General features: G+C 59.1%; 2 protein-coding genes across 3 annotated transcripts; both read right to left on the bottom strand.

The window, feature by feature from the left end:
• Positions 1–1,046: 1,046 nt before the first annotated feature.
• Positions 1,047–14,145, bottom strand: DDR2 (discoidin domain receptor tyrosine kinase 2). The gene is made up of 17 exons (XM_027694624.1): positions 14,071–14,145; positions 10,369–10,460; positions 8,424–8,526; positions 8,071–8,302; positions 7,840–7,987; positions 7,585–7,690; positions 7,037–7,220; positions 6,722–6,965; positions 6,538–6,600; positions 6,294–6,424; positions 5,588–5,798; positions 4,863–5,086; positions 4,611–4,747; positions 4,032–4,223; positions 3,661–3,889; positions 2,983–3,132; positions 1,047–2,528 (listed from the first exon to the last, which is right to left on the bottom strand). The coding sequence occupies exons 2-17, from the start codon at positions 10,448–10,450 to the stop codon at positions 2,391–2,393; spliced, it is 2,574 nt and encodes an 857-aa protein (XP_027550425.1). The 5' UTR covers positions 10,451–10,460; positions 14,071–14,145; the 3' UTR covers positions 1,047–2,390.
• A 2,078-nt stretch (positions 14,146–16,223) lies between these two features.
• Positions 16,224–23,833, bottom strand: UAP1 (UDP-N-acetylglucosamine pyrophosphorylase 1). 2 transcript variants are annotated; one of them, XM_027694649.1, is made up of 10 exons: positions 23,521–23,833; positions 23,240–23,444; positions 22,458–22,633; positions 22,021–22,193; positions 20,648–20,841; positions 20,157–20,300; positions 19,556–19,744; positions 19,043–19,090; positions 17,044–17,110; positions 16,224–16,792 (listed from the first exon to the last, which is right to left on the bottom strand). In XM_027694649.1, the coding sequence occupies exons 1-10, from the start codon at positions 23,825–23,827 to the stop codon at positions 16,700–16,702; spliced, it is 1,596 nt and encodes a 531-aa protein (XP_027550450.1). In that variant the 5' UTR covers positions 23,828–23,833; the 3' UTR covers positions 16,224–16,699. The 2 variants fall into 2 exon arrangements, with proteins under 2 accessions (XP_027550450.1, XP_027550451.1); XM_027694650.1 differs by lacking the exon at positions 19,043–19,090.
• Positions 23,834–24,876: the final 1,043 nt, after the last annotated feature.

Genomic DNA, 24,876 nt, shown 5'->3' with positions numbered 1-24,876 from the left:
GGCCACGCCCACTCCTCCGAGCTGCCTCGGTTCCCGAGCGGCCCTTTGCCTTGGCTTGCCCTGCCCTGCCCTGCCCTGCCTTGCCTTGCCTTGCCTTGCCTTACCTTGCTTTGCTTTGCCTTGCCTTGCCTTGCCTTGCCTTCCCGGCCAAGGGGAGCCCCCTCGTGCCCCGCAGCTGCCGCAGGGACGCCGTGCTCTGCCACCCCGTCCTATGCCACCGAGGGACGTTCTGCAGCCCAGCAGAAACGCCCCCAGGTCCCTGTTTTCCCCGGTGTTGCTGTGGCAGGGAGCGAGGTCTGGGCACGCAGGTCCCTCCCGGAGACCTCAGGTGCAGCGCTGCTCCTGGTGATGTCCCAGTTGGAGCAGGGGATGGACACACCAGCCCCCCAGACACCCCAGCGTGCTCTCTGACCCAGGGCCGTACAGGGTCTTGCAGGGTGCCCAGGCATCGAGCCCGGGCGGTGGGACCTGCAGATGTGCCCCTGCCTGGCCCAGTGCTCCCAGCTCCCCGCTTGCTGAGGCAGGGCTGGGATGGGCCACAACGCACCTTGAGCAGGAGAGGGCATCCGAGGGGAGAGGCAGAGGGATACTAAAGCCATGGCATGAACAAAGCCTGTCCTCATCTTCTGCACACTCAGCAAGGATGAGACCTCCTCTGCCACAGCCAGCAGGAGCATACATGGGGAGACCAGCCAGTCCCTCTTCAGAGCACAGCCCACCATCCCTGCCCTCCCCTCTCCCAGACCCCCTGTCCTGCCTCGATCCCTGCAGGTGGAGTGTCCTGACACAGATCCTGAGCCTCAGAGCACCCTCCCTGCCACCCGAGGAGATGGACAACTGGTGTGGCTCAGCCAGTTGAGCATCCTTCCTCCATCCCTTAGGCTGTTACCTGTGTGCACTCCCCAGGCTCTTCCCACCCCACATCCCAGGGCGCAGAGTGCAGCCCCAAAGCCCCCCAGCCCTGGGGGTGCCCATGGAGGAGGTGAGCTGAGCTGCCCTCGGAGGCGCCACAAACAAACCATGCAACCAGAGTCACACACCAAATGTCTCTTCAGCGGGTTTGCCCCTACATATAGGTGCATCTACTGAATATATACATGCCTTAGCAATGGAATACTGGGAACTGTGCCACGCGTGACTGATGGTGCTGAACTAATGCATACAAAAGTATGGAGGGGGGTCCATGTGCCCTCTAAGTACAAAGTTCCTCCTGTCCAGCTGCAGGAGGGTCCGATTTTGGGGCATAGCCGGTACCCTGCCAGGGCTCCTGGAGGCACGTGGCTTTGGCACCTGCCCAGTCTGCTCATGATGCTGCCGGATCCAGGAGGATGGATTGCTGCCACACTGCTGTGGGAGGCTCAGGGTGGCAGGGTCCAGCCAGGTACTTCAGCTGAACTGTGATCCCAGGCTGAGAGCCAGGGAGAGCTGGAGCGCCCTGCTCCATGCCCATGGGCTGTAGCAGGCATGGGCATCAGGCAGCAGCCAATGAAGCTCTGCTATGTGCCTTCCTCTCCTGACAGGTGAAGATGTGGGTTAACCTGGGAGAGGAGGACCTGGAGATTTCCCCATGGAAGTGAAAGGTGCTGACATCCTGCTGCCAGTTGCCACGCATCACCCCATAGGGTATCCAAAATGCATTTCATGGGCAATTGAGCTGCTCTGGAGTGGCTGTGGTCCGTGAGGGGATGTCCCCTCAGTGATGCCTGCTCTTTCCTGGCTGACACAGAGCAGCCACAGCTGAGCATGCTGCCTGCTCCAGCAGCAGGGTGAGGTGCTGGGAGTGGTTCAGGCTCCTCCCTGTGCAACTGGGGTCTGGCCAGCAGTGACGGTGCTTCCAGCCTGTCCATGAGGCATGTCCAAAGTCCCAAATGTCCAGAGAGTGTTTCTTTTCACCCTGTAATTGCACAGCCCACTGAGAGCTGGTGGCAGCTCCCAGCTCCTCCTCAAACAGATAGTGGCTGCTGGTCGGTCCCTGCTCCAGCAGGCACATATCCACACACATCCCTTCCCCAGGCACCTACCCTCTGTGTGGGCTGAGAGCTTCCTCACAGAGAAAGTCCAGCTGCCCTTCCTCCCCTCCAGTCGGGGAAGAGAAGCCACTCTGTCCTGGTCCTTGTCACCAAGAACATGCTGCGTCAATAAATAACCCTCATCCCAGCCCGCGCTGCTCCCGGGCCCAGGTCTGCAAGCGAGCGGGAGGTCTGAGTCGTCCCACGTCATGGCTCTCTTTGCTGTCCTTGGGGTTCTCCTCTGAGGCTTCACTGTACAATGAGAACAAGACCAGCTGCCCGGGGTTTATTGCTGAGTCCGAGTGAAGTGGCTTCAGTTTGCATATGGGGCTCCTCTGGGGACGGGGAGGGATGGGGACCTGGCTTGGGGGAAGCCAAGGATCATTCTTCACTGGCTGACTCTTGGAGAAGGCGATGGATGTCCTGGAAGGAGGGACGATCCTTGGTGTCCCGTCTCCAGCAGCTGAGCATTAGCTTATAGACTCTGTCAGGGCACAGTGCAGGCTGGGGAAGGTAGGTCTGCAAAACAAATGGCAGAGATGGCAAAGAGAGAGAGTTACTGCCACAGAAACGAACATGCAAACTGTGCCTGGAGAGCCCCATTTCTTGGGGAGCCCCATCTTTCCATGCCCCAGGGTGGGGGGCTGTGCCCCTGTGTGCCCAGGGGCGAGGGGACCTCCAGATGGCACAGTGAGAGCCTGGGGACACCTGCTTCTGCCTCCCAGCCTTGCTGAATGCTGAAGCAGAGTCAGCAAGCAAGTCATGGCTTGGACTGTGTAAAGTTCAGAGCTTGCCATGCCAGGCCCTTCACCAGGGCTCCTTTCCAGAGGAGTTCCCATCCCATAACTGCCCCAAGCTCCCTCTCTTGTCACCTTGAAGTCTCTCCCCAGGTCTCTGATCTTCCAGGCACAGTACTGCCTGTCCCATCCCATCCCATCCCATCCCATCCCATCCCATCCCATCCCATCCCTACCTGCCGGCCCTGGTCCCGGAAAAACTCGCCGGTGTTTTCAATGACCTGTTCGTCAGACATCTGGGAATAGGGCTGTTCCCGGCAGAGTGTGAAGGTCTCCCACAGTGTCACACCAAACGCCCACACATCACTGGCCGTTGTGAACTTGCCCTGGCCAGAGGGAGCAGAGTTGGGGTCAGGCATGGGCACTACCCCATCCTACTCCATAAGCCCTAGGGGCTCAGAGTTCAAAACCTCTTTCTGGTTGCTCCAGATGTGTGCCCAGAGGGGTGCTTGGTCCCACAGACCTGCTTTCTGCCTGGGGCCAGAGCCTGGTGAGCTCCAGGTTTGGCCGGCAGTGACTGCTCTGAGGGCTGGGGCTTGCCTAGGACCCAGCTCCCTTCAAAGGCAAAAAGCAACCCTGCTCCATCTTCCAGGTCTGACCATGACCAGGAGAAAATGTCAGGCATCCTGCTTTTAGGATGTCCTACCCTGGGACATCAAAAATCACCATAGTCCCCCCAGCCCACTGTGAAAACCTGCTACCACTCTTGCTTTTCACATGCTTCACCCCAAATCTGGACTGCAGGGAGCAGAGATCTCCTCATCCCTTCTGCACCCCTCAGCCCAAGGAAACAAGACAGTGGGAACCCCCAGAGGCGTGTCAGTGCCTGTCAGAGGAACCCAGCCCCTGTGTACCAGCAGGATGCTCTCCCAGGACATCCAGCGGATGGGGAGCACCGCCCGCCCCTGGATGCGGTAGTAGTCCCCGCTGTAGAGATTCCTGCTCATGCCAAAGTCGGCAATCTTGATGGTGTACTGCTTCCCCACCAGGCAGTTGCGCGTGGCCAGGTCTCGGTGCACGAAGTTGAGGGAGGAGAGGTACCTCATGCCGGAGGCTATTTGGGTGGCCATGAAACGCAGGTCACTGCCGGGAGGACAAGGGAGGGCTGAGGCGCTGGGAAGGATGGCAGCCAGGGGTACACAGCCCTGAGCAGGGTGTCCCCCAGCCGGGCAGGGTGCCGGGAGCAAGCAGCCCTGCCCAACCCTGCCCGTCCTGGCAGCACTACCTGACGGTGGGCGCGTGGCTGGCGGGGGGGCCGCCTGCCTGCTGGCGGGACAGGAACTGGTTGAGGTCTCCGTTCTCCATGTACTCGGTGATCATGCACAGAGGGTCATCCGTGATGCACACCGCCAGCAACCGGATGATGTTGGGGTCCTTCAGCCGTGACATGATCTTGATTTCCTTCAGAAAATCATTCCTTTCCGGAACAGAAACCACACGGATCGGATAGACAGACCCAGAGGGGCACAGAGGTGTGCACAAACAGGCCAAGCGTGCCACCCACCCAAACCTTGTGGGACTGGGACTCCCCTGGGACTGGGGGCCATGAGGGGGAGCTCAGGGCTGATCCACGCATGGCTGCAGGGGAGCCTTGGCAGGTAAATAGGCACTGGGGGGCTGGTTAGGATCAAGAATCCTGACACTTGACAGCCCAGAATCCCCAGAGAGCTCAGACGTGGGGTCCTTGCAGCTGCACTCAGTGCCTGGCTGCTGGAGGCAGGGATGCTTTCCAAGCTTCCCAGCTCTCCTGGTGCAGCTCTGCATGGGAGGCAATGCCGTGTGTGTGCACCACCCAGCCCTGTACCTGGCATTCTTATTGGCATCCGCTCGCAGCATCTTCACAGCCACCAGCACGGGGCGGTCAGAGCTGCCATCCAAGCCCTCCAGGGCAAAGTCCTTCCCTGTGAACTTCTCCATCCCCTCCACTTCACAGAGATGAACCTGGGGGAGCAAGAGGCAGCCATTACCTCTGCTGATTAACAGTGTCCCTCAGCCCCTGGGAGCTGGGAAGAGCTTTGCCTGAACCCTGCTCAGAGCAGGTCCAGTCCCCACTCACCTCCCCAAACTGGCCTTCCCCCAGCTTCTCCTTGAAGGTCAGGAGCTTCCTGGGGAACTCCTCGACGGCCACATCCTTGCCAGAGAGCAGGTCCATGGTGAGGGCCGGCACTGAGTAGGTGTTGCCACCCGTCACGCCCTGCAGGTTCACGATGTCGGCCTCAGCATAGTGTGGGACGCCCTCGGGGACGCTGGCCTGGGACGGCTTCACGGGGCCGCTGCAGCCTGGGGGGACACAGCGGGGCCAGCCCTGCCATGGGTGTCCTGCCCTGCACCCTCTGCTGCCTGGGGGCTGCTCCCACTCCAGCTGCTGGCTTCTCCATCCCTGTCCTCCCCAGAGCCCCTGCACCACCCCAGCATGGCTGAGTTCCTGCAAGAATCACAGGCTGCTCGATTCCTTCCCAGTCCCAACAAACACACTGATCCAGCCCTGAGCACCCGATGAGAAGGGATCAGTGCCCAACCTCCGGATCACTCAGAAAGAGATGCCAGAGCATCCAAAGGATGGTAGTGGGGCACAGCTCAGTCTGGCAGTGGACATCAGTGATGGCTCTCGGTCACAGGCTTTTTGTGACCTCCACATGGGATGCACAGGAGCTTGGTCGACCTCTCCCCTCAGTGCCAAAATGTTTGGAGATTGGCCAAAAGCTGGGGCTGGGGAGAGGGGCTGAGCAGCCTCAGTGCATGGTAGATGGCTCTGAGCATGCAGGATGTTCTGGCTCTCACCTGTGTCCTCCTCCCCAGAGGTGAACTCGGGCAGCTTGCGGATCAGGCGGGAGGGCTCCTGGTAGTCAGGTCCCAGGGGGAATATGCGGTCGTAGGTGGAGCTGGACTCCTGCTCGCTGGATGAGGAGGAGCGGTTGTGGTTGAACATGCTGGATTCGCTGGGCAGGGAGAGGCTGACGGTCATTTCATCATCCAGCATCCTCCGTGATGCCTGTGAGAAGGGGGAAGGGAGGAGAGAGATGGGGTTCTCCACAGCATGGGCAGGATGGGGTGTCTTGTGTTCCATGGTATCAGTGCTGCGCCCAAACCTCTTCTCTGGTGCCCTGTCCCAGGGATTCAGCACCCACCTGGGTTTGTCCTCATGTTTCCCCCTTCTCTTTTCTGCCTCTATGGAGGAGAGTTTTGCTCCATCACTTCTGTGACTGCCCTTGGTTAGGTGGCAGCTGTGGTGAGACTCCCCCAGGCTCCTCTTGCCCAGATCAGCTTCAGGACAGAGGGATGGACAAGCAGGCAGGCCCCAAAGTGACCACCCCGCTCAACTAAATCCCCTTGCTTGAGAGATGGGTGCAAATCCTCCTCCTGAGGAGGAGAGGGGAGCATCAGCCCTTACATGGTCTGCTTTCTCTGTACTGAGCTTCCAGAAGAACCTGCCTAGGGTGAGTCGGCTGCCCTGGAGCACCTCAGCAGCCACCCCGTGCTTGCCCACCTTCTCCAGCATCTTCTGCCAGAACTGCCGCCACAGGATGATGACAATGATGGCCACCAGGATGAAGATGATCGCCACCAGGCACCCGATCAGGATGCGTGTGTTGCTGTCATCTACCTTGAGCGTGGGGTCTGTAAGGAGAAGGGTACAGCAAGAGCTGGTCACGCTGGCATGTGGGGAGACCCCCTGCCCCCCCCAGAGCATCCCCCACCCATCACAGGGCGACGTGCTTTCGATGCCTTACCGTAAGTGGTGGGGACCACGGGTGCCTCGGCGGGGGGCACCGAGTTGTTGTACATGGCTGCATCTGGCAAGGGAGCAGAGCAGAGCATCAGGGTGGGGGGTTGGGGTGCCCCACAGCCCCATTCTCTCCTTAAACCCCCTCCCCAGTAGGGTCTGGTCCCCACGGGACTCATGGCAATGGGTACCTGATTGGAAGGTGATCTCACTGAACATCATCCAGGTGTCAGCGAAGTAGTACTGGCACTTGATGGCACTGGCCATGCGGTGGAGCAGGGGCACGGTGACGAAGCGGGCGCTGGGGTTCACGTCATCCACGACCAGCACCGAGGAGATGGTGCTGGGCTCCCACTCGCTGGCATCGGCACGGAAGTAGCACTGCACTTCCTTGAAGATCTTCACCCCTTTGGCGAACATGTTGTTGCAGTGGACCTGTGGGTCAGCCTGTCAGTGCGGCCACAGAGGGGGACGGGGGCGGGTGGCAGGGCAGGGGGTGTGCAGACCTTCATGGCAGTGAAGTTCCTGATGCGGTCGAACTCGAAGGTGATCTCCACGTAGCCACCAGTGGTGCTCTCATTGCGCCAGCCCACGTAGTCATAGCCCGGCCAGACATGGTACTCGTGGGTCTGCGTGAAGTCGTCCAGCCCCGACACCCCATCTGTCAGCTGGCCCAGGCCCTCTGTCATGCTGCCACATGCAAGGGGGGAAAGGGAGTGTGGCTCTTGCCAACCCCACAAACCTGCCACCACTCAGCACTCCCCCAGTAGCTCTTCACAGCCCCTGGGACACTCAGGAAGAGGTTTAGTTATTGATGTTCTCTCTGGAAAAGGCTGGGGGGTGCTGAAGGTGTGGTGCAGCTTGCATAAATCCAAGGGGTGCTTGCCCCATCATACTGTCCCCCTTGTGATGTGCATCCTCCCCAAGCTGACCGTGTCCCCCACTTCAGGGAGACCCCAAGCATTTGCTTTGCTGAGAATCAGCACATCAGCCTGACAATGCAGGGAAGAAGCAGCCCCAACCCCTCCTGCCCAATGTGGTACCCAGTCCTCACCTGTACCCGAATGCCCCATCGTACACCGAGTCGTTCAGGTAGATGACGGTGCCCCCGGGAAGGATGAGCTGCTGCCCGGCTGGTGCGTTGTAGGACACCAGCCCATCTGCAGGGAGGGGAGGGTGAGTAGGTGGACACCCTGCCAATACCAAAGCCCTGCCAGCCCCCAGAGGGACAGACAGACCCCAGTGGGATGGCCAGTCCCTTCACTGGGCTCTGGGGACAGAGGAACAAGCACAAGACTGCACCACCCACCCAGCCAGACGCAGCCGTACAGCTCCACCCGCAGGCAGACGCTCATGGAGTGGTCAGTGACAGGGATGAATCGGACAAAGCGGGCAATGAGGGGCGGCTCCAGGTCCTTGAGGACAATGTCATAGGGGTTGGAGTTTCCATCCAGCACCTGGGGAGAGAGAAGCACGGTAGGGATGGGCAGGAGGAGCCTCCTCACCCACCACCCAGTGCAGCACTCACCCGCCTCCTCACCTGCTTCCCATGCCGGTTCCTCCAAGAGATCCAGCGGGTGCCATCTCGGCTGTAGTTGATCTTATACATGGGGGCAAACTCATTGCCATGGCCCTCGGCGTGGCGCCCCTGGGTGCCCACCAGCGTGATGAAATGCAGGGCGTGCAGGTCAATCTGCAGAAACTCCTTCAGGTCATTTGGCTCCACTGCGGTCTCAGGGCACCAGGCTCCATCACCATCCTCTGAGTCCAGCCTGTGAACACAGAGTGGAGGAGCTGTTTGCAGGAAGCCAAAGCCAGCCCCATGTCCCCCTTCTCCCCTCCGTGGCAGCCCAGACCCTGCCATGGCTGTTGCAGGAGGGTCCCCACACTCACCGACCGTACTTGGCAGCTGTGGAGTCGGACCACTGGCTAGAGGCTGAGATGTCCTCGTCAGGGATGTGCCCGCCCGACATTCCCAAGGGGTACCGACACACTGCTGTAACGAGACCAGCAGAGCACTGAGCAGGCACTTCCCCAGCCCAGATACATGTTGAGAATGGCATGGGCTGGGGCACATCCACCACACAGCTGGCACTGCAGCCCCGGCACAGCACTCTCCATCCCTCTGGCTTACAGAGAGGACAAAGCAGGATGGTGTGGTCCTGCCAACACAACACCTGCCTGAGCAAACAGAGCTGCTGGCCAGAAGTGGATGCCAGCCCAGCTTGAAGCGAAGCAGGAGCAGGGGGAAGCAGTGCTCCAAGGGCTAATAGGCACACCAGGCTCTGTCCCTGGAGATCCTGTCAGTCCTGCTGGCAGGCACCTTGGCTGCGGTAGAGAGCCTGTGAGCTGGCACCGCTATCCACGTGCTCCTTGTTCTGGGGGAACCCCAAAAGCTCACTCCAGAGGCCACTCGTCCAAAAAACTCACCTGCAGCAACTGTGCCATGCTGCCCTGCTGCTCTCCCCACCTGCCTCGGGGAACAAGTGACAAAGGTGAGCACTCGCCTTCCGTGCTGACCCCTCAGTTCCCATCACCAGCTCTGCTCCCACCCTGGCTGCGAGTGGAAAAGTACCCGGTGTGGCAGGCAGGCTGCGTCCCCGAGTGGCAGCCGGCTCCCCCCGGCACCACATCCACGCTGCTTCCCAGGAGTTATTTTTTCACGCCTGGCTGCCAAGAGCACTGCTGAAAGGCCGGCTTGTTTGGCTGTGTTTACTGTCTGGCCGCTGGCTCCAGCCCACTGCACTCCCTCCACACACCACCCCGAGCAAACACCCACACTGGGGAGGCAGGGACCAGCAGGATGCTGTGCCCAAGCCACCTCCTACCCCCACAGCCTCTGGTTCGCCTGGTGCTGCACCGGCAAAGAACGTGCATCCCAGCGTGCTGCCATCCCCGGGACCATGTTCTGCATCAGACAGAGGGATGAGTGCATCTTCATCATGAGCATTGGCACAGTGGGAGCACCTCTTGTCTCCAGCTCTCCCACTTGTGATGCTCTGCAGAGCGCAGCTCCCACCGAATTCTCATTTAATTCTTGCCAAACATGGAGCCAGCTCAGCTCCTTTGCCCAAAGTAATAAAAATCCTGGCCAGGCAAAACCAGTGCTGCCAGGCCTAGATGTCTGCAGGAGAAACAGGATTGCCTCCCTAAGTAAGCACTATGAAGCCTCTGGGGAAGACCCAGCGACCCCTTCCCACAGATGGAAGAAGACTTTGAAGGGATTTGTTACAGGGATGACCCTGGGAAACCCTGGCATGCTGAAGGAGCCTGGGCTGCGTTCATCCCTGCAACACAGGATGGGGCTGAGCCCTGCAGAAACAGCCACCTAAACACACTCCTCCCGCTGACGGCCAGCACAGTGTTGTGGTTTTGAAGTAGAAGCCAGGCACCCAGTCAAGCCACTTTACTAAAACCAGCCTTGGTTTGCTCCAAAACCACCAAAGAAAGCACAACACAGCAGCAGAAAACAATGCCCCGGCACCTGGCAGCCTCAAAACTGAGTGGGGTCAATGAGCCCCCAGTGGGGAAGAGCCCCCAATGGGGAAGAGCCCCATCCAGAACCCAGGGCTCCAGCTACAGTGCTTTGCCTGTTCCCCAGTGTCCCACTAACTGATGGGGGTAGGACAGCGCCTGTGGCACACAGAGGGAGCTCTCTGGGTCACTGCTGGTGGCCAAGCCATATGCAGGGCAGCAGTGTGCCCAGGCAGGTGCAGGCTTGGGGGGCCATCACATACTGCTCCCAGAGATGATGGAGATGAGCCCAAACTTGGACATCCTGTCAGGAGCACAGACCAGGGAAATGCCCCTCATGGCACCCACAGGCTGTCTCACTTACCAGGGTTGACCTGGGCTCTTGCAGCCTGCGGGATGTGCAGCAGCAGCAGCAGCAGCAGAGCTGGTCTGGGGGTGGCCGGCATGTCGGCAGTCCTGTGGAAACAGAGACAGGGCTCATCACACTGAGGCAGGTGAGCCACGTGGAAATGTCAGCCCTGCTTGGGGCAGCCAGCTGAGAATGGGAGCACTTCCCCTGCAGGAGCCCCCATGTCCCACCTCAGCCCGGAGGAGACGCAGAGCCCAAGACCTCAGATATGTGATGGTGGTCTAAGGGGTCCCAGTGTCCCATCCCCTCCACCACCATCCTTGGGAGCCATGGTATGCCAAATCCCTGGAGCTGGCCACATGTAATGGCCACAGGACCCACATAAACCTCCCAGGGCTCTACTCTGACCCACACCAACCTCCCTGGGCTCTGCTTGGGGCCACTGCCATCCGGCTCCAGTGCCAGGCAGAAAGGCTCCGGCTGGGCCGCCCACCCTTGGACAGCTTTGAAAGCAAGGATTTGCACAACCCCGTCATATAAGACAATAATAGCACGTTCCAACAGGCGGTTTCCCTGCCCGCTGGCTCTGGAGAGAGGAAAGCAGATACTCGCCCTAGATTTACAGCGTATTTATTGTGACAGCTCCCTGTGGCAGAGTGGATCTCAGGGACGTGCATGACAGAGAAAGGTGTGACAGATGGCATGGGAGCCAGCTTATACCCACTGCCTTGAGGGGAGCATGGGATGGAGCTGGAGGAGACTGGGATCCCGGCAATGGGGCTCAGGCTGCAGCAAGGGGAGAAAAAGTGCCGGTGCTGGCGGGGCTCCTCCTTGGAGAGTACAGCCCACAGCACAGTGGGATCCCCCCAGGATGTGCCTGCCTTTGTGTCAGTGCTTCCACCACAGTCACCAACCTGGCTCTGGCCAGCTGCCAGGAATCTCCAGAGCCTGAGAAGCTCCCACTGCACCCACACACCTCTGGGGAACCACCACGGGGCTTGGCACCACACCAGGGGATGCACCAGGGACACCTCTATACGTCACCAGCCCTGCCCTAGGCTTCCTGGGCTTCTGCCCCTCCTCTTATTTGCCAAGGGGGCACTTCACACAAGCACCAGATGCAGATTAGTCTTCTTTTTATTAGAAAAGGCTATTTTAATCTATTTTACATGCACATTAAACTTTAGAGAACAACTTACTAACCTGGGGGTTAAAGGGACCATAGCTCCTGACCAAGTGGGACCTGGCTGCCGGGGTAAATCCCACCCGAGGCCACTGCAACAGCGATGTCTGGGCTGGGCTGGCACATCCTCAAGGCCAGCCCAGCACCAGTGATCCCGCAGGTGGGTGCTTGGTTGTGTTCTTGCATCCACCCCACACAGGGTTCCACAACCTTGTCCCCACCACCAAGAAAAACCCAAACCCAACCCAAACCATCTGCCACACATCAGATGCCTCTATCCCACAAAGTACAGCTGGGAGGTGCTGGATATGATTCCCTGGTCACTGCCAAAGCCAGGGTTTGGCAGAGCAGGAGCAAGACAGGGGTTTGGTGAGACCATGCCAGCACCCAAGGGGAGTGTAAAACCCCAGAAGCTGCCACCTGCATCCTACTAGAGGCTCTCTGCACCCCACAGCACACTGCTGGATTCCTGGGGGACTCTGCTAAACACCACAAGCTCTGCAGTAGGCACAAATAAACACTTGCACTTGAAGTGATTCTTCCCCCTTTTTTCAATTTTTTTAAGAATTTTTTTTTAAAGAACAATATGTTGTTGCTTTTTTTCTATTCCCAGCTGGTAAAGTTTAGCTAGTTGCAACTAACTCAGCTGCAACTGGGAATTTCAGCTGCATTGCCGAGAGGTACACAGGAAGCTCCTGTGTTTGATGATGGCCAGTTCCCCCAAAATTAAAATCTCAATTTCCTTCTGCATTCCAAAAAATATCCAGGGATATTTTTTCCCCCCACTATTCTTTCAGGCTGAGTAAACTCTTTAAGCATCAGGATACCAGATGCTGTAATCTCCTGCAGGGAATGCATTTACATTTAGTCTAATATAGAGAAATCTTCCCCACGTAACCATTGGGAAGTGCTTGTCGCTCCTCAGGGGAGTGGGGCTGAGGGACACTGGGGAGACAGTGACTCAGGTGCTGAGGCTGGGGGCTCAGGGACACATGGTCAAACTGGCCCAGTAGTACTGGCAACCCAGCTGGAAATCATTTCTGTTCCACCAGCCCTGCAAAAGGGGTGGCTTTGCAACGTTTTGACCAAAAATGTTTGCTGAAAATTTTCAATCACTGGAAATTTTTAGTGCAGAGAGTTTTTGGAGCTCCTCCCTGGCATCGCCTGGGCTTTGAGTTTCCCTTGGCCACTGCTTTGTTTTGTTTTGTTTTCCCTTTTTATTTCCCTCCTTTCTTATACTACTGAAACAACCAGGGAGAATTACCGGGGAAAAAGTAAACCCACATTTGTTAAGAGACAAACCCCACCTGACCTGTGGTTCCTCTTGCCCTCCACCCATGCCAGCTGGTGAGATCCCCAGCTCGCTTCCCAGGTGGGCACTGCTGCCCATGCTGGCACTGGAGGAGCATCAACCATGGAGAGGGGCTGGATAGCAGCAGGTCCCGGGCATGGGTCTCCCAGGATTGCCAGGGCTCCTGTTGGAACTCCCCGCCCTTGCATGGGGCTGGGGCTCCCCTCCTGCTGGAATGGCAGGACACGTCAGGGCCATGCTGTAGGGAATGTCCTTCCTGGAGCAGCAGTCTGTGACCCTGGCCCAAGACATGCAGTGTGTGGGTATGGGGGTTCAGGATCCCCACCCCAGCTGGCACTACAGCCCCCAGCATGCTGTGCCACCGGCGCAGCCTTGGCAGGAGCACAGCACAGCATGACGGGACCCGTAGTCCTCCTCCCTTCCAAAAATAACATTTTAGACCTTCTCCGGGCTGGATGCAGCCCCACTTTCTTCAGCAGCAAGCGCCTCCCCAGCCACGGGCTGCCTGGCTCAGCCCGGGGCATCGCAGCCGTCCGGGGTGCGAGGAGCAACCGGCACATCCCCGCGGCTGCCAGCTGCTCTATAGAGACCTGCCAGGAGCACAGCCCATGGACAGGGGGCCTGGGGACACGGTGCTGTGGATGCTGCTGCAGCAAGCACTCCCCGCCAGCCGAAAACTTCCATCCCTCCTCCACGCTCTGCGCCACGGCGCACAGCACTGCCCCGCCACAGCGCGGGGCTCCACAGCATCGCTCCGACACGACGCAGGCTTGGGAAGCCACAAGTGAGTTCCCAGCACCAGGACGGAGCACGACGCTCAAAAGTACCAGAGCAGTGGCCCTGTGTCCCCTCCCTGGTGGGACCTGGTGCCTGGCTGGGGGACAGCAGGGCCTCTCTGGCTGGCCAGCACTGCCGCCGGCTCTGCCAACAGACACATAGGCGGGAGCTGAGGAGGGACACCAGGAAATGCTGGCCCGGCGCGAAGCACGGGGGGAAACACTGGCAGTGGGGGGACAACTGGTGAGAAGTGGCCAAAAGTTATGTCCCAAAGCGGAAACACTGCCCTGCTTCTGCCCCAGCCCCTTACCAGGTAGACCCACACCCCAGCCCCTCTGCCGAGGTTCCACCGCAGAGCACAGCTTGCCCCACATCCCACCAAAATCCCAAACCTACGAGGGGCACACGCCTCTCCAGCCTCTCCACATACCCAAGAGCAACTCACCGGAGCGGGGAGGCGGCGGCAGGCGGGTGGGCTCCTCGCCCCTCGCCTGGGCCGGGGGAGCCAGGCGAGGAGCGAACTTCCCCGGGCTGATGCAAGATGCCTCTGGGAGCGTTTTTGCATTCTGCGGATTCCTGGGAGCCGTCCAGAAATCCCACAATCCTACATCTTGCACATTTGGTTTCAATTAGGGAGCGGAGAGGGGGAGCCAGTCAGCAATCCGGGCTGGCTTTTCGGCGGAGGTTATTTTCCTCGGCCCAAGGGAATGTGCGCAAAGCTATAATTTACAGCAAAACCCATTCATAGCGCAAGAGAAAAAATAAAAAGATCCGCGTGGCCGGCAGGGGAACTTAAAGCAATAGGCAGCGTTTTGCTTTCCGGCACTCGCCCCCGCGGCTGCAGGATGGCACGTGTGTCCAGGACCCTCCTCCTGCACCGTGGGGCCACGGGGGACACCCTCAAAATGTGGGCAGTGGAGACACTCTCTGAGACCCCATCGCTGTCCCAGAAGGTCCCACATGGACTACCCCTCTCCGGGCCCCTGGTGGGAAGGGTATCAGACTCCTGCGCGGGCACGCATGGCCAGGACACCGGCCGGAGTGCCGACCTGCCTGGCACACGGCATGGAATCAGCGCTCCAACTCCCCGAACTCCACGCTGAGCTGGCGGTTTTACATCATTTCCAGGCACTAGCTTGGCACTGCAGCCATTGACTATGCAACGCAGCAAGGAGAAAATAATAATAAAGGGCTCGCATTAATTTTTGTGCAATAGCAAAAACCACAATTAAAAAAAAAATTGAAAAGCAACTTTTTTTTTTTCAGACTAGTGTTTTGGTTGTATTTTATGCCACTGCCACACTGTGGGAGGGAAGCAGCACACCTGGCAGCAGGCCAGCAACTCCCTAAAAAGCTCTCCTGTCTTGCAGGATACCCCACAGCTCCAGGGCTGCAGGCTTGCTCCTAAACACAACCTCATTACCATACTCCGAGCCTGTCTGCTCTCCAGACAGACCAACTGAGTCACAGGCAGGGTGAGCCATCCACTGCCCACTGCAGATTCTGGTGACCCTCACCACTGCTACCAGAGGGGCTGCAGTGCCAGCTGAGCCAGGGGTGCCCAGAGTTAGGGCACAGCTTCCTCCAGGCTGGCAGGGAGGGCAGGTAGGGAACGGGTGAGAGCAGTGCCTGCTGCAGGGCTCTGTAGTGTGCCCCCCTGTGCTGCTCCAGATCAGCGGGCAGGGAGAAGCACAGGCTGCCCTACGTGCACACCCGCAGAAATGCCAGCCAGCTCTGCTCTGCTCCACTCCCCTCCCGCTACCTGGAATCAGTACTCAAATAACTTGGCAGCAGCCAGTGCTGCGCTGCTCTGTCCCGGGACCTAACGCAAAGGTGGTGGTCTGCAGAGCCAAAAGCCAAAGCCTCGGCCACACACAGCCCAGACAGCCAGCGGAGAGCCACCAGCAGGCACAGCGCCAGCCAGGACCCCCCGCGTGGCCCCGGCTTCCCGGGCACACTGCCTGGGAAACTGAGCGCTTGGTTAAGCCTAGGATGCCCAACAGCCACCTTAGCACTCACAGGACTCGGTGACTTCCCCTGGGGGAGAGAGGTTTGGGTCCCACTCGCAGCCCTGCAAGGGAAAATCCCTCTCCAGGCAGCCAGGGGGCAGTGGGAGGCAGTGACCAACCACACCGGGGCTGTGATGGGACAGGATCAGGAGAGGAGCTGGCCAAGCTCCTTCTTTTCCCAAACAGGAAAGGAGGCAGCACAGCTGCTCTGCCCGGGGGCATCAGGACACCACACTCCACAGCAGTGTGCTGTGGAAGGAGCCCTCTCAGGAAAAGCAGAGGGCACACAGCGCTGCTGGAGGGCTCCATGCCAGGCTGGCTTCACCCTGAGCACTCGGGCAGCCCAGCACACCTGCCTGTTCCTACCTGCTCAAGACTTGCCACTGTCTGCAGGAATACAAGAGGAAAGTGCAACTCTCTGTTTCCTCCAGAAATGCCCCAAACAAGCACTGCAGGCCAGAGGACCTCCCTGCAGCCACCCCAGGCAGCAACCCTTGCTGCACTGGCAGAGCACGCGGCATGATACAGTGCTCTGCTCTCCATGAGCAGAGCCTCTGTGGAAAGTCATTGTCACTCAAACACCACCAGATGACAAACAGGAGGGACTCAGAGTTTAATTGGGTGCTTCCAGTTTTGCAACATAGAAAGGATGACCAAAAGGAAGGACATGGGCAATGACAAGGACCCTATTAAAAAAAAATAGTCATGTAGATTTAAGAAAAATAAAAATTCAAGATTAATCCCAGCCCCGTACCATAAAAATCCTCTCTCTGCACGTACAATGAGTACTACTATATACATGTTTAAAAATAAATGCCCACAGCCTGGAGTGCAAAGAGCAGTGCACCATAGCTGTGCTTCTTGGCAGGGGAATCCATAAAGTGTTTGGTTTTTAAATTAAAATATAAATAGAAGCATACAACGAGCTGAGAACCAAGTGGGCCACATCCTCCCCTGCACAGGGCTGGAGTGAGCAGGACCAGCCCCAACCAGTCACAGCTATAAACCTTCATGTGTCTGAGTTCCTGGCGGGATGGACAGCCCTGCTTGGGCATCCTGCTGCCACTACATCCCATTCTTCACCAGCTCGTGGATCCCATCCTCGTCAATAATCAGAGGTGCGCGAAACTCTCGGTCCTTCACATACTTTTCCAGACCCTACAGGAAGACAAAGTAGCTCATTAGGAACACACCACGTGTCATCTGCTCTGCTGACCCCCTGAGCTGCTCACAGGTGGCTCTGGTCCCCTCCTGGGCTAGCAGCTTGGGGGACACTGTCTCAAAAAGCCCCACAGGGAATTCAAGTCACACTTCCATGACTTATCCCCTCACGTGTGTGCCCTGCCAGCCCCTCCACCTGTCTAGTCCATCTGCAAGGACCTCTTCAGCTCTGGAGAGTCAGTACTCACTTCTCCTCCATAGGACACCAGGGGAGAAATTTCACACTGGATTGGCAGGTCGTTTGCATCCTTCAAGCTGCAGAGAAAAAGTCAGGAGAGTTAGTTACATCCCACCAGGGGACATGGACGGGGCCCAAGATCTTGCTGATGCCAGGTGGGGGGTCAGACCCCGCCAGCACAGAGCTGCCCTGGGTTAGTCAAGCCTTGCGTGCTCTCCACAGAGGTGCGAGTGAAAGTTTAGATACCAGCAGTGACTGAAAGGGAAGAGAGCTTTAGATGTGGATTTCATGATGCCTTTCCATGTGTGCAACTACAGCAGTGCCTGTGTCCCCAGCCCCACTATTTTTGATGCTGCATGCAAACTAGTCACTCCTTCCTCCTCCTCCTGCACCCTTGGAGTGATGGCAGATGCACTCACACAGCACCTTCCCATTTGCTGGCTATAACTGGTCTTTCTTTCAGCACTCTCCTGCTTAAAGCTGAGGACGGAGGGTAAGCCTGTCTGCTTGCTCAGAAATGCTCCCTGCAGCACTGTTTGCTCCTCCAGCCTTTGCCTCTTAGATCAGTTGTTTCAGCTCCTTTGTTCTGCCTGTGCTCTGGCACTGATGAGCAAAACATCAGAACCACACCAGCACTGGCCACTGCAGCAGCACTGCTGGGCAGGGGGCTGCATGGGGGCCCCAAGGCTGCTCCTACTGCCACTAGCCTTCATAGGACCCCCTCCCAGATACTCCCTGGATCCAGCTGGCGTATAAGTCTGGACAGGGGGTGCAGCCATGTGGAGCCAACAAGGAGCCACAGCAGCACCCCAGGGTGCCACTTCCTAGCCACTCGCCACGGCAGCCAGGCAGGCATGGCAGGATGTCATCCATGACAATGCTCCCTTCACTTTGGTTAAAGCTCATCCCTGCTGCCACGCACTCACTCAGCCCCCCTCCTGTCCCAGCTGTAAATAAAACTCACCCATCCTAACCCAGCCCTCATACTTGTGTTTGCCTTGGAGTTAGAATCCAGATAATTGTTAAAAAAAAAACAAAAAGAATTGACATGAACTGGCAACGAAGAGTAAATGTAGGATAAGGTGCGTCCTTCTTCCTACATTAATAACTAGTGTGATGGCCCAGTCATAAGCCTGTAAACACTTGGGAGTCTGGAATTAAAACAGAGATCCTAGGAATATCTCACCAGAAAGTACTATAAGATACAACTTCTGAAGCAGAGGAAGGTAAGAAGCTTGCTTAGAGCTGGTGAATGACTCGCAGACTAAGTCCCAGACACCCCACCTGCCCTGTGCCTACAGAACATGCTGCTGTTAACAGAAGTGTTAAAGCTCTTCCGTGTATTCCTGTAAACTTTCAAGCACTGAGCCAGGGGCTTTCCCTAGTGTCATGGTCTGGATGTACCAACCCCAAGAGCTGAAGTCACACAAAGCACAGCTGGTCACCGTGCTGTGATTCACACATGCTACATCAAAGCCTGCTTGACGTTAACTCAACGCTTTCAATCCCGTTTCCATCTGCCTGGACGCCTGGCGGACATCGGGAGACGGCAGCCGTCTCCAGCACTGGGACCGGCCGGGACCAGTCCAGTCTGTGCTGTGCCATGGTGTGACTAACAGGGGGGTGTCATCGAAGGGATGTGCCAGCATGTTTCCCAACAGCACCCCGCCTGTGGGGTGTCCTTTGGGGCCCATGGGCAGTCAGCACCAGGCTGCTGCTGCCCCGCATCCACACCAGCAGCACAAGCCCAATCCAGTCATCCCCACTGGCTGCCCCTGCGGAAAGGAGCCTAGGAGGGAGCAGACGCTGCCTACTGCCCGCCACCATGAGAAGCGGCATCCACGGGGACGAGCGGTGGGACGAGCCCCGCTCCCAGCATGCGGCCCAGAGCCCCCCGGCCCCGTTAGTCACTGCGGGCACCTGTCCCAGCGCGCACCCACGGCCTGGCCTACAGCCCGTTAGTACCTAAGCACAGCCCCACCACCATGCACGCTGCACGGTATAGTTACTTGTCTTTGACATCTGCTGGCGTGGCAGCGGACCTTCCGTTTGGGATGCTACATGGGAATAGACAAGGGTTAGCGAGGCAGGGAAAAAACACAGCAGAACAAGTCTGGGCTTTGCTGATCTCCAAAGAGGGACGGTGGGGAGGGTCCTATGGTCAAGGGATGCCCTGACTCCAGCCTGGCTGCTGTATGGATCTGCTGGTGTGCTTGGGCTTTAGGGAGCCACCTCCTCCCTGCAGAGGCGACCTTGGCTGTGCAAGGGAGTCTGGCAGGATTTGGCTCAGAGGTGCTGAATCAAGAAGGAAAGCTGCTGCTGAGTGAGCAAGCGCTGCTCCTGTGGCCACCACTCAGCCCACAGAGCTCTGCCCCACGGACCATCCAGGAGAAAGGACCCATAGCTGGTCACTTCAGTGACACTGTTATCAGGAGCACTGAAATGCAGAAGGGCTGGGGACTGCCTCGTGCCTTATATCCAGCCCAAAAAAGGATGCAGGAGTGCCAGGAGCAGCAACTCACCGAGGGATGGCAGGGATGCGTGTGCCGTTTTCGTCCACAAAGTGCCCCCCTGCATTGAGAACCCAGCAGTGGTGCAGGGACATCAAGGCATGTCGGGCTGTGGTGGGGTTGTCCTTGCCATTCTGGCTGTCTGCGTTCTTCAGGGGAGAGAACTCGTCCTCACGCAGCACCTCGTACACCACAAACTTCCTTAGGAGGAAACAGAGCATGGGAGGGTCAGGTTTGGAAATCGTGGCTGCTTCATCACTTCTCCCCTGCCAGGGTGGCTGAGCTGGGGCCATGGCCCTCCCACAGCCCACACCCATGGGCTGTTTTTTACAGTCATGAAGGAGGGAAGGGAGGGCCTGGGCTGTAGAGTCAGCAGATGTTCTTCTGGCCCAGCAGCAGGGCTCAGCCAAGCAAGAAGCACACAGCGCCTGTCCCTCCTGCTGCTCATCTCCAAGCACAACCATCTACTGCTGCGGCAAAGCACAGGAGCTGGCATCTTATTCTGATGCCAGGGCATCACCAGTGGGCACACCCCTGGCACCACCCCGGAGGCTCTCAGAGCTGCCCAAGGCAGAGCCAACAGCCTCTTCCCCGTGGAGAGAAAAGGACATACTTGGAAAACTGGAAGATGTCAAAGACGAACTTTTCCATCTTAATCCCATTGGGCTTCTCGGGTTGGATTAACTGCCCTGTAGCGATGTCTACATGTGGGATCTTCTTCTCAGCCACATGGTGCTGCAGCTGTGGTTCATAAGTGCTGCAACAGGCCAAGAAAGAGATGTCACTTGCCTGAGCAAGCCACGTCTCCATCTCAGACACTGCTGCAGCAGGAGAGCCTCCCTGAGGCACAGGCTGCTCATCCCCATGGCAGCCAGGAGAGGATGGCTCCACACGCCTGCACTCTGGAAGCTGCATCCAGCTATGGCCAGGAGAAATCTTATCTCAAGGAAGAGACTGTGTGGAGAGGCAAGGGTCAGGCCACATGTGCAGAGGCTGGACATCAGGGGCCTCATGTCAGCACACCTGCAAACAGCTGGAGCTTAGCCAGCACAGTCGACTCCACTTGGCACCAGGACTCCAGCAGCACCCTTAGAGGGCCCTTACTTGACTACATCTTTCAGGAAGGCAGTGGTGAAGTAGTGATTGGCGATGTTGCCCGCGTTGAAGAGCAGCCGCCCGTCCGGACCCCGTTTCTGGGCAGTGGCCAGGGAGATCTCGCTGTACTCCACCACCTGGTACACACCATCCACTCGGCACACCACACCCACCGGCTCCGTGGGGTTGGTCTTCTCCACCACCTGCCCAAGGGAAGGACTGTCAGAGAGACACCCAAAGCCCAGCACTTCAAATATACTCCCTTGTACCCCGCATCCCTGCCAAGGCTTTTTGCTGTGCTGGGATAGTGCAGGGATAGGGATGCTGGAGTCCTCCCCTCTCAGGTACTTCTGGCAATGGGGACTAGAGGAGGATGATGGCAGAACTGGGTGACAGGGTGTCAGACACACCCAGAGGGCGCGGGCAGGATCTGGCACCAAGCCCACGTGCAGCTGGCAGAGGGCATGGATATTTTTAGCCAGCTTGCTGTGCACAACCAGGAGGCTTAGCAGAGCCATCCCCCTACACTTGACCTCCCTCCTCTTCCTAGCAACCCACATACCTCCATCTGGGCACAGGACTACCCCAGCAAATCCCTACCCATCGCTGTCACCACAGTGGGGTGGCATGCAGGGACAAAGGGCTTTCTCCTTTCTGCATTCTGCTTATTTCCTCTTTCTCTCGTGCAAGCCAGGAGGAGGAACTGCTTTCCCTTTCTCAGCTTGCTGTCTGAAAGCTTCAGATCCAGTAAGTCCTCTTGTCTGTTTACCAGAGCCAAGCCCAATGTAAACAAAAACAGCCTCTTTGGCTGTTAAGCCAGTCTTTAAGTAAAGCTTGGAGTATGCAATGTCCTGTCCACAACACATAGGGCTGGGTTCAGTGTGTCAGCTGCACCCACCAGATCCTGGTCCAGTGGCCCAGGATGTCACTGCTGGCGACAGCTGGCAGCCTACGGCAAGGATCCTGTCTGCCTGTGCTACCCACAGCCACCTGGAAAACAGCTGCCCAGCACCCAGGTGTGAACCAGGGAGCTCCACCGGACTCCCCAGGAGCCTCTTGGCCCCAGGCACTAAGGGACCTCTGAGCCCTGGGCCTGTTGGTGCCACGTTCCTGTGCAAGACAGGAGAGAAACGGCACCAGGCAGGGCTCAGTGATGCCCCACATCCCCCACAGTGCCAAGGGCAGGCAGGACTACCCAAGGGGCAGGTAGGACTCTGGCAACATGTGCAACTTCACCAGTATGCTCCTGGTGCTTAGCTATCCCCTCTGAATGTGGTGAACCAGAAAAACAAAGGATGAGGAATCAGGGAAGACAGGCAAGGAGCAGGACAGACCCAACTCAGCTCCAGGGAAGCAGTGCCTGCCAGCCCCCAAAACCGTACCTTAGCCCCACAGTCTGCTCCCTTCTCCAAGCAGAACCCAATGAACCTGGGGTCAGCCACCTTCACCAGGATGTTGTCCACGCAGTACACATGGACACTCTGCACACCCCTCCGCTCCATGTCGTCCACGATGCCGTGTGCCCCCAGGGCCCGGTACAGGCCCCCATTGCCATCTGCAAAGAGAACAAACCATTGGGGCTGCAGCAACACCCAGTAGTCCCATCAGCCACCCACGCTCATCCTCCTTCCCCACAGAGACGGTGTGGAGGGTCATCAGCCCAGCCATACCCCACCCTGGTCCTCCCTGCCAAGACAGACACCTCTCAGCCTGCATCACCCGTCAGCCACGTCACACTGCAAGATTCCAGCTCCAAAAGCTTGTCCTCAGCACCACATCTCGCCTCTGTGCGCCCCTCCCATCAGCTCCCACCACTAACCTGGTGCCATAGCAATCCTGCCCTTCTCCTCCAGCAGGATTTTCCCATCGAACCCCAGGGCAGGCAGCATGCCCTGCTGGAAGAAGATGATGTTTTCCTTCTTCAAGCCAAAGTAACTATGCTTCTGGAAGAATTCCTTGGTGGACTCCATAGTGCGGCCACTTGTCATGATGTACCTGTTGCAGAGCAGGAGACCCCCAATGAGCAGGGAGGAGAGGCAGGGTCTCACACCCCTCATCCCAAATGTAGGGAACAGCCAGGACAGGCTTTGTGGCTTGCCACCACTTTGGCAAGTCAATGAAGAGCTTCACTCTTCCTTGCAACATGTATCTCCAAAACCATAAAACACCCTGCACAGTGCAGGGGACACCCGCAGCAGCTTCTTCCTTGACACCAACCTCCTGCTCACAGCACCACAACTGCCCCTTGCTGCCTAGACCCCTGCTTTGCATGGCTGCTGTCCCATATGGGGACATGACAGACCTTCCCAAGGGCCATGGGGCTGAGTTTGACAACGTGGGACCTGCCAGTGCCACTCACTGAGCATATCCAAAGGGATATGCCCATACCAATAGCACCGGTATCAAGAGGGACTGCACCAACCCATTGTTCCTGGGCAGCCAAGGGGCTCCGCATCAGCCCAGGGGCTGGGAAGGGGAACTGCACCAACCCGGGGGATCTCGGGCTGCTGACACCCACAGGGCTACACCGGCCCATCAGGGCCAACGGGATCCTGCCGACACCTCCCTGTTCCCCAGAGACCACCGGGGGCCAGAGCTCACCAGGGGATATGGCAGGGGGTGCCGTGCTGCTCCTCCGCCAGCTGCTGCAGCCGCCGCAGGCGCTGGGCCTGGAGGTGGAAGAGGGTCTTGCGGGAGGGCAGCCCCACGTCGCACATGCCCTTGGGGTAGGGGACGCCGAGGCGGGTGCCCTGCCCGCCGGCCAACAGCAGCGCGGCCACGCGGCTGCCCGCGATCTCCGCCAGCCCTGGGGGAGCACACACGCGTGGGGCCAGCGGCTCCGGCACCGCGCCGCGCCGGGCCCCGCCGCCCCCGCCACCTACCGCGGCTCTCCCAGCGCGGCACCAGCCCGCGGTCTCGGCTGGCGCTGCCCAGCACGTCCCGCGGCACGGGCTCCATCCGCGCGTCAAGCGCCGCCGCCGCCGCTTCTCCGGCGCCGTCCCCGCGGGCGCGGCGGAAGAAGCGGTTGATCTCGGCCACGTCCATGCCGCGCAGCTCGGCCGCCAGCGCCCGCCGGGCCGCGCCGCTCAGCTCGTGCCAGAAGCGCAGCACGTGGCCCTGCCCGCCCGCCTCCAGCCGCTCCCGCAGCGCCGCCGCGTCCGCCGCCTCCATCACATCTGCCGCCTCCATCCCGCCCGCCGCCGCCGCGGGGCCGACGCGCCCCCGCCGGCATTTTATAGCTCCACGCCGCCGCCGCGCCGCCAATGGCCGCGCCCCGCGCCACGTGGTGCCCGCCGCCCGCCCAATGGGCGCCGGGGGAGGGGGCAGGACGGCCCGACCCCCTCGCGGCGCCGCCGCCAATGGGAGCGGCCGCTGCGGGGGCGCGCGCCGGAGGCTGCCATGGCAACGCGCGCCACGTCAGCGCGCGGCCCCGTCCGGGCCGGAGGGGAGGGGCCCGTAAGGAAAAACCCCAAATCCACCCGAAAATCCGCGTGAGAGGTCCCTGCGGAGGAGGAGCCCCGCGGGGAACAGCCCCCTCAGCCAGCCGGGCCCGGGAGCCTTGCCGGTCCAGGACCGGTGAGACACCGCTCGCCCCGTCATTCGGAGGGCGCGTGGTGTCACAGACTCAGAACATCCCGAGTTGGAAGGGACCCACCGGGACCATCAGTCCAACCCTCAGCCCCGCACAGGACCCTCCCCAAGAGTCGCACCGTGTACCCGAGAGCGTTGTCCCAGCGCTTCCCGAGCCCTGCCGGGCCCGGTGCTGCGACACGGCCCCGGGGCTGTGCCAGCGCGGCTGCAGAACCGCCCACGCGGCCCCCCCGGCGGCTGCGGGACCTTGTGCAACCCGCATCATCTCCCGGCAAGGCTCCTGCGTCACCGAGTGGTTTCCCCCCCGGATGACATCCCTTCGGAAGCCCTTATGCCAGAGCGAGCGAGGAACACGCCCGTGTGAGGTGTCCGTAGGCAGTGCTGCCGCAAGCAGCCGAGCCTCCAGTGACTGGGAGGGGACACGGTGGACTCCGGCCAGGCAGAGGTCACCCCGGCGCTCCCACCGGGGTTTTCAGCCCTGCTGGCGCACAAGGCGAGTAAGTTCCAACAGCCAAGCACAAATACCACCACCACCATGGCCAGGTCACAGCCCTGTCCCCCCAGACTGGCGCAGGGTGACAGAGAACTTGCCCAGCTATGTGTTTTTTCACCATCAGTGCCACAAGAACAGCACACTGCACAACCAC

The sequence above is a fragment of the Neopelma chrysocephalum genome, unplaced genomic scaffold, assembly GCF_003984885.1.
Source record: "Neopelma chrysocephalum unplaced genomic scaffold, ASM398488v2 Primary Assembly neopelma1_98, whole genome shotgun sequence".
NCBI lineage: Eukaryota > Metazoa > Chordata > Aves > Passeriformes > Pipridae > Neopelma > Neopelma chrysocephalum.
The sequence above is the reverse complement of the archived record's forward strand: the minus strand, read 5'-3'. Positions and strand labels throughout refer to the sequence as shown.